At 43.3% G+C, this 8,201-nt stretch overlaps 1 protein-coding gene across 2 annotated transcripts in view; it reads left to right on the top strand.

Moving 5' to 3' along the window:
* The first annotated feature begins 3,047 nt into the window (after positions 1 to 3,047).
* LONRF2 (LON peptidase N-terminal domain and ring finger 2) overlaps positions 3,048 to 8,201 on the top strand; it is a 37,666-nt gene continuing 32,512 nt past the window's right edge. Inside the window, exon 1 of one of the 2 annotated variants that reach the window (XM_032419421.1) lies at positions 3,048 to 4,169. In XM_032419421.1, the coding sequence (XP_032275312.1) occupies positions 3,488 to 4,169 (682 nt within the window). In that variant the 5' untranslated portion in view covers positions 3,048 to 3,487. The remainder of the gene's footprint in view (positions 4,170 to 8,201) is intronic. The other variant, XM_032419420.1, reaches the window with a different exon arrangement.

Below are 8,201 nucleotides of genomic sequence, written 5' to 3'. Positions count from 1 at the left end.
AGGGAGAATACTTACCATGGGGAACCATGGGAAGTCTTGGTGAGAGGATGTTAGAAAACCTATTATGGGGTTTGGACTTTGGTTGGGTAATTTGGGCTTTGGTAGGTACAATTTTATAATTGGGTATCTTACTAAATCTTATTTAAAAGGAGAGCAAACCAGAACGAGGATGAAGCTGCACTTGCTAAAGAAGTAGTAATCATTCATTTTAGATGGGAGAAGGGAATGTTCAATATTTTGTGAGTTGTATAGTGACCTTGTTTTTTTTTTAAAGATTTATTTATTTATTTGAGAGAGTGTGTGCAAGTGTGCATGCGTGAATAGGGGGAGGGGCAGAGGGAGAGTGATATAGAATCCTTAAGCAGACTCCCCACTAAGCACAGAGCTCGACTCAGGGCTTAATCCCCAGACCCTGAGATCATGACCTGAGCCAAAATCAAGAGCTGGCTGCCTAACGGACTGAGCCACCCAGGCAACCCAATAGTGACCTTGTTTTTGTTTCACTTTATCATGGTGTCAGGGTGACTTTGTCTGATGTTGGTGTTTTATGAGATTGTTTATGTCTGACAGGAGAGCAACATTAACTAGTTGTGAGCATCAGGCTAGCTTTGTAATAATACTGAGGCCTTGCTGTAAGTGTCAGACCAGTTTCCAGATGTAAGAAGCTCCTTTTTTCTTTTTTTCTCTTATGGATCATGATTTTGCTGTTAAATATAATACCCAGGGTCACAAAGGTTCTCTTCTATGCATTTTTTCCCTTGAAGTTCTATAGTTTTACTTTTAGGTCAATAATCTTTGAGTTTGTTTTCATATACAATGCTAGGTAGAGATAAAAGTTTTTTCCTTCTCCTTTTTCTCCCCCTCCTCCTTCTTTTTCTCCTTTTTGCCTATAGATATCCAATTAGTCTAGCTTTATTGAAAAGACTATCCTTTCTTTACTGAATAGGCTTTGTCAAGAATCAGTTGCCAATACACATGTGTGGGTTTGTTTTTGGAATCTCTATCTTATTCCATGGATCTACTTGTTTATTTTTGACACCAAAACCACACTGTCTTGATTACCATAACTTAATAATGAGTCTTGAAGACTCTATGTTGTTCTTTTTTAAAAAAGTCATTTTTGATATTTTAGGTACTGTGCATTTTCATGTGAGTTTCAGAGTTAGCTTGCTAATTTCTACAAAAAGCCATGCTGGGATTTTGATTGAGATAGATTTGAATTCATAGATCAATTTGGGGAGAACTGACATCTTAACAATACTGATTTTTCAAAATATGTGAAGCAAAAACTGATAAAACCGTAAGGTGAAATAAATTAATAATTACAGTTGGAAATTTCAATATCCTTCTCCCAACAATCAATAAAACATGTATACTGAAAATCAGTAAGGATAAGGAAGACTTGACCAGTATTACCAACCAGCTTGACCTGATTAACATTTATAGAACATTCCACCCAGCAACAGAATACACATTCTTTTCAAGTGCATGTGGACCATTTACTAATATACTACATATTTGAACCATAAAACAAATCTCAATAAATTTTAAGAGATTCAAGAAGTCCCACAAGGTAGGTTCTCTCACCTCAGTGGTTTGAAAATAGGGATCAATAATAGAAAAGTATCTAGAAAATCCCAAATATTTGGAAACGAAATAACACACCTCTAAGTAACCTATGGAATGAATAATTGGATTTCTACATACTAGCAACAAGTGGAAATTGAAATTTAAAAACAATTCTATTTACACTATTACAAAAATTATGTAAAATTTAAGGATAAGTGTGGAAAAAAAGTGTAAGACCTGTACACTAAAAACTAGAAAACATCGCTGAGAAAAATCAAAGACGACCTAAGCAAATGGAAAGACGTGTTCATCTTTAGTGTCTCGTCTTTGTAGCACTAATTTAACTACTCAGCTTTTTCCTCTGAGCTTTCTGGTTGTTGGTTGTGAATTTGTTGAATAAGCAACCTTTAAGTAAGTGAATTGTTACTATAAAGAAAGATAAAAAAACCCAAAAGTGATTAAAAAGAGAGTTTGGAATAATTCAGAAGTGAGAAACACATCAAAACCTACTTTGACTATAACTGTTATCAGTCAAAATAGAGAGCCCTTTGCGCCCCGTGACCTGTGGAAATCATTCATGGGAAGGGCTGGCGGAGGGATGGGAGGTGGTGGGATGTGATCTGCATTGATTATAGGACTAGGAGATTGGCCAAAGTTGTCTCTTTTTTCCCTTTGTGAATTAGTTTAATTTTTCTCTCCTTACCTAAGGAGGAGGCATTTCCCCTTTCCCAAAGCCAGATTTGATTAGGGTATTTTATATTGCCTTAGTCATCAGCTTTAATGTTAAGCCTCACAAATTTAGAATAAAGAAATTTCTACTTGACATAATGAACATACGGATTTTGGCATATTGCATTTTATTGCTTTTAAATACATAGAATTAAAAAAATGGTGGAACAATGGGGAAACAATAGGCCATGTCTAGTGAAGAATTCTATAAACTGGTTAATGAGCACAGAAGGAACATTTAGTCTTTGCTCCTACACCAATGTAGCTTTTAACTCCCTCCTTCCAGCAACTTCTGTCTGCAGTACTCCACGTTAGGAGACATTTTTTAAAATTCTATTTCGGCTTTTCTAAATCAAGGGCGCAGTATATTGTCCATTACTCAGATCCCTCCTCCTCCCAGCACCTAGCATGGGATTTCTTTACGTTATCTGTTAAAACTACTGTTCTAAATCACAATTCGAAAATGTCTCAGTCTAAAATTTAGAGTTCCATTAGGAAGCTTCCTGGAGATCTGTTCAGTGCCCACTTCAGGCTCTCCTGTCACCTAAGACAATTTCCTAAATCAAATTCGCGACGTGCTTGGTAGCTGCCTCGGTTCCCTTTTTAACCACGGCCACAGGTTGTGCGGGCGGCCAAGCCTCCGAGGAAAGGCTGGAGCCGCGGAGGAGGAGACCTGGGCGCCGGGCCCGCACGGACACCTGTTCCGGGCGCGGCCGCGGCGGCGGGAAGAGAGCGCGCGGCGAAGAGCGCGTGTAGGCGAACGCGCACGCACACGCGCGCCCGGCCGCCCCGGGACGAGGAGGGAGAGCGTTTGCAGGAGACGCGGACGTGGGGAGGGGGTCGCCACGTTCTCACAGGCCGCCTGGGTTACATAAGCGAGCGGGGGGAGGAGGGGGCTTCGCGAGCGCCGGGACTCGGGCCGTGCCCGCCGTGCCCGCCCCGTCCCCGCCTCTACCCGGGTGGGCTTGTGACCCTGCGGGACCGGCCGCCCACGCCGCGCGGGGGACACCGCCCCAGCCTTGCGCCCGCCCTCGCCAGTGGTAACCGCGGCCCAGAGCGGCCGCCCCCAGACGCGCGGGGCTCTCGGCGAAGGCGGCGGCCGCGCTTCCACCGCCGGGCCCCAGGCAGCGGAGCATCCTCTCGCCTAGGCTTCTTCCGTCCGGGCCTACGGCGCCGCAGCCCCGTGGCTATGAGCCCCGAACCCGTCCCGCCGCCGCCGCCGCCGCCCCAGTGCCCCAGCTGCGACTGCGGGGAGCCGTTCGCCAAGCGCTTGGAGAAGGGCGACGAGGCCTTCCGCGCCGGCGAGTATGAGATGGCAGCGGAGCTCTTCCGCTCGATGCTGGCCGGGCTGGCGCAGCCCGACCGCGGCCTGTGCCTGCGGCTGGGGGACGCGCTGGCCCGCGCGGGCCGGCTCCCCGAGGCCCTGGGCGCGTTTCGCGGCGCCGCGGGGCTCGGAGCGCTGCGGCCCGAGGAGCTGGGGGAGCTGGCGGGCGGCCTCGCGTGCGCCCTGGGCCGGCGCGAGTGGCGGCTGCCGGCTGGGAGGCCGGGCCGCGCCCCCGAGGAGCCGCGTGGGGAGCAGCCGGCCTCCGCGCCCGTCGCGCCCCGTGACCTGCTGGGCTGTCCGCGCTGCCAGCGGCTGCTCCACAAGCCGGTGACCCTGCCGTGCGGGCTGACAGTGTGCAAGCGCTGCGTGGAGTCGGGGCCGGCCCGGCTGCAGGCTCGGCGAGTCAACGTGGTGCTGAGCGGCCTGCTGGAGAAGTGCTTCCCGGCCGAGTGCCGTGTGCGCAGGCTGGCGGGCCAGGCGCGGGGTCTGCAGCGCCAGCAGCAGCCCGAGGCCGCGCTGCTCAGGTGCGACCAGGCTCTGGATCTGGGTAAGTCGGCTTTGGGAGCTGGCCCGCCAGCCTTGCCCACCCGTCGAGCAGCAGGGGTGGACGTGGAGAGCTTTGCTCAGGCTTAGGGGTTATTTTCTTCTGAAGGTGGTAAGGTCAACCAGCAACCGGGGTGGCTGGTGTCAGGGGCCAGCTGCGCCCCACTGGTCCCGTCTTTCGCAGAATCTCCGCATCCTTCCTGAGTAGCTCTGTGAGGCCAAGACTGTCTTTCGCTCCCATCTCCGCTGTCTAGAAGTGGGAGGTTGGCCAAGTGTTTTTATTTGCCCTGCAGGAAAATGCAAATAACTAACACCCTAGAGGGGCACAAACGGAGTGCCTTGTGATGTGGCAGGATTTGCTCTGGGGGTTTCAGCTAAACAATCCAGGAAGGATCCCCTTCCGTTCTGCTTTTATTACTCGTACATTCTCTCTCAAAGGGCAGATGTTGTTATGCTGTGGTTAGCTTATTAGATAATTATATTAACTAGTGTGTGTGTTTAATTCTTAAAAAAATAACTAAAATCTGTGACCAGCACCAGGCTCTTTTACCCCTCCCCCTACCTGTTAAGAATATGTAATTTAAAAGACCCAACTTCCTTTTGCTACAGGTTATGTATGATTTAAATCACTAGCCAAGAAGACTTGGTTTAATTTTTTGTTACTAAAAGAATCTTGTGTGCTGTAGTCATTATGCATTTTATTTTAAATTTAGAGTTAAGGTTTTCCCTTTTAGAGGGCGCACCTATATTTAAATTGGGGGATTCATTGTTGGAGTAGAGCAGTGAAACTGTGTTTTATATACCAAGTATTCTGTACCATTTTTGCAGCCAGTATATCCATACTTTAGCAGGCTGTATATTTTTGAATTTTCCTCTGTCTTGTTTATGTATCTGTAGCATGGAGCAGCACTGTCCAGTGGAAATATTGCGTAAGCCACATATGTAATTTTAAATTTCTGGTAGCCACATGTAAAAGGTGAAAAGCAGGTGAAATTAATCTTAACAATATTTTTTAAACCTATACATCCAAAATATTATTTCAACATACCTTCAGTGTAAAAAATGGAGATTTTACTTTAAAAAAAAATCAAATGCATTGTGTATTTTACATGTACTGCCTTCCCCAATTTGGATACAAAATTTTCATCAGAAATACTTCCTTTATATTTCAATTTCATAAAACTTAGAGTTGAAAAAGTAGATTGGCATATTGAAGTTGTTCCAAATTAAGTTTTACACTAGTCAATAGAGTATCAGCTTTTAAATTTAAATTTCAATTAGTTAAAATTAAAAAGTCAGTATCTCGGTTCCTCTGTTGCTCCAGCCCCATTTCAGTTGCCCGGTAGCCACACGCAGCTGGTGGCTACTGTCTTAGACAATAGAAGTATAGAACTTTTAAAACCAGTTGTTGGGGAGCCTGGGTGACCCAGTCAGTTAAGCGTCTGACTCTTGATTTTGGCTCAGGTCATGATTCTAGGGTCCTGAGATCAAGCCCAGCAGCAGGCTCCCTGCTCAGTGGGGAGTCTGCTTCTTTCTCTCTCTCTCTCTACCTCCGTCCCTCCTTGCCCCTCTCCCCTCCGGCCCCTTCCCCTGCCCATGCTCTCTCTAAAATAAAGAAATCTTAAAAATAAATAAAAACAGCTGCTGGAAATGAAGAAGATCACAATACCAACTATTGGAGAAGATGGAGAAAATGAGAACTATCATATGCTGCAGATGAGTCTGCAAATTATACACCTGGAAAATTGTTTAGTAGTACCTGAAATGTTAAATACGACCTTTGGCTGAGCAGTTTCAATAAGGTTCACATATATGGGCACTGAAAGAATGTACACGAATATGCAAGAGTTTATATCCTCATGTAGAGATAGCCCTGAAGTGGAAGCAACCCACATGTCCAATAAGGATGTAATGAGTGACTATATTGTGATGCCTTTTGGAATACTATACAGAAAGAAAGTAAACCAGCTACAGTTACACACTACAATGTGGACAAATCACAAACATAATGTTGGGTGAAAGAAACTAGACTCAAAAGCATTTTTACCATGTGATTCTATTTATCTGTAAATCCCAACAGGCAAAATATATTGCATATTGTAAGTGAGGGCAGTGGTTACCTTTGGGAAAAAAAAATATTAGCAGATTGAGTCCAGTGATACACTTAAAACACATTACGGTCAAGTAAAATGTTCATTTAATCCTTGTATATCAACCAGTGTAATTCACTACATCTACAGAATAGAGAAAAATCATATGACCACAATGAGATACCATCTCACACTTGTGAGAATGGCTAAAATTAACAAATCAGGAACCAGCAGACGTTGGTGAGGATGTAGAGAAAGGGGAACCCTCCTATGCTGTTGGTGGGAATGCAAACTGGTGCAGCCACTCTGGAAAACAGTATGGAGGTTCCTCAAAAAGTTAAAAATAGAGGTACCCTATGACCCAGCAATTGCACTACTAGGTATTTATCCAAAGGATACAAAAATAGTAATTCAAACGGATACGTGCACCCCAATGTTTACAGCAGCGATGTCCATAATAGCCAAACTGTGGAAAGAGCCCAGATGTCCATCAACAGATGAATGGATAAAGATAATGGTATATATATGCAATGGAATATTATTCAGCCATCAAAAAGAATGAAATCTTGCCATCTGTAATGACATGGATGGAAATAGAGGGTATTATGCTAAGCAAAATAGAGAAAAATACCGTATGATTTCACTCATGTGGAATTTAAGAAACAAAATAGATGAATATAGGGGAAGGGAAGGAAAAGTAAAATAAGATAAAAACAGGGAGGCAAACCATAAGAGACTCTTAACTGTAAGAAACAAACAGGGTTGCTGGAGGGGAGGTGGGTAGGGAGAAGGGATAATTGGGTGATAGGCATTAAGGAAGACCCTTGATATAATGAGCACGGGGTGTTACATGCAACTGATGAATGACTGAATTCTGTCCTGAAACTAAAAATATACTATATGTTAACTAAATTGAATTTAAATTTACAAAATCTGTAGCAATCATCGTGATGATAAAATATTGAATGTTTTCCCACTGAAGGAAAAGCTGACAAGGCTGTTCACTTCCATCACTGCCATTTTGCACTGTATTAAGATTCTAGCTGGTGCAACAGGGAGACAAAAGGTATTGAGATTGGAAAAATAAAACATTATTTGTAGATGAAATGTTGGGAGTACATAGGAACTTCAGAGGAATATTTGAACTATTAGAAATTATAAGTGAATTATCAAGGTTGTTGACTATAAGGTTAATACAGAAAGATCAGTGGTAATTATATATACTTAGTAAAAAACAAAATAGAAAACCCATTTATGTAACCAAAAAATTCTTTGGAGTAAATCTTGAAATACCTAAAAGTTGTTCAAGACCTCTACGCTGAAAATACAAAACATTTCTACAAGAAATTAAATAAGTGGAAAGATGTATGATTTTCATGGATTGCAAAACTCGGTATTGATGTGAGTTCTGTGCATATTGAACTATAGATTCAGTGCATTCTCAGTCAAAATCTCAGCTAATGGTTTTGGTGGAAGTTGATGAATGGCCAACGCAATAATGAGGAAAAATAACAAAGCTGGAGAACTGATACTGTAAGATACCGAGGCTTAGTATAATACAGCTGCAGTAATTAACACAGAGTTGTATTGGCCAAGTATAGACACATAGAAAAGGACTCTCATGTACAGTCACTTGGTTTGTTACAAAGATGCCAATAGAGTTAAATGGGGGAAAACGTCTTTTAAATAGTCTAAGTCTGTTGCTCATCCATTTGGGAAAAAAATGAACCTAGATGCCCATTGCACATCATACATGGAAATTATCAGAGATCTAAAAAAATCGTAGAATGTTTTCATGAACTTAGGGTAGGTGATACTTTTTAAGACACAAAAAGCATAACCATACAGGAAAAGATAGATAAATTTGATTTATTTATTTTTTTTAAAAGATTACTTATTTATTTATTTGACAGAGAGAGACAGCGAGAGAGGGAACACAAGCAGGG

Source organism: Phoca vitulina, unplaced genomic scaffold (genome assembly GCF_004348235.1).
Source record: "Phoca vitulina isolate PV1807 unplaced genomic scaffold, GSC_HSeal_1.0 scaffold22, whole genome shotgun sequence".
Lineage (NCBI taxonomy): Eukaryota > Metazoa > Chordata > Mammalia > Carnivora > Phocidae > Phoca > Phoca vitulina.
The sequence above is the reverse complement of the archived record's forward strand: the minus strand, read 5'-3'. Positions and strand labels throughout refer to the sequence as shown.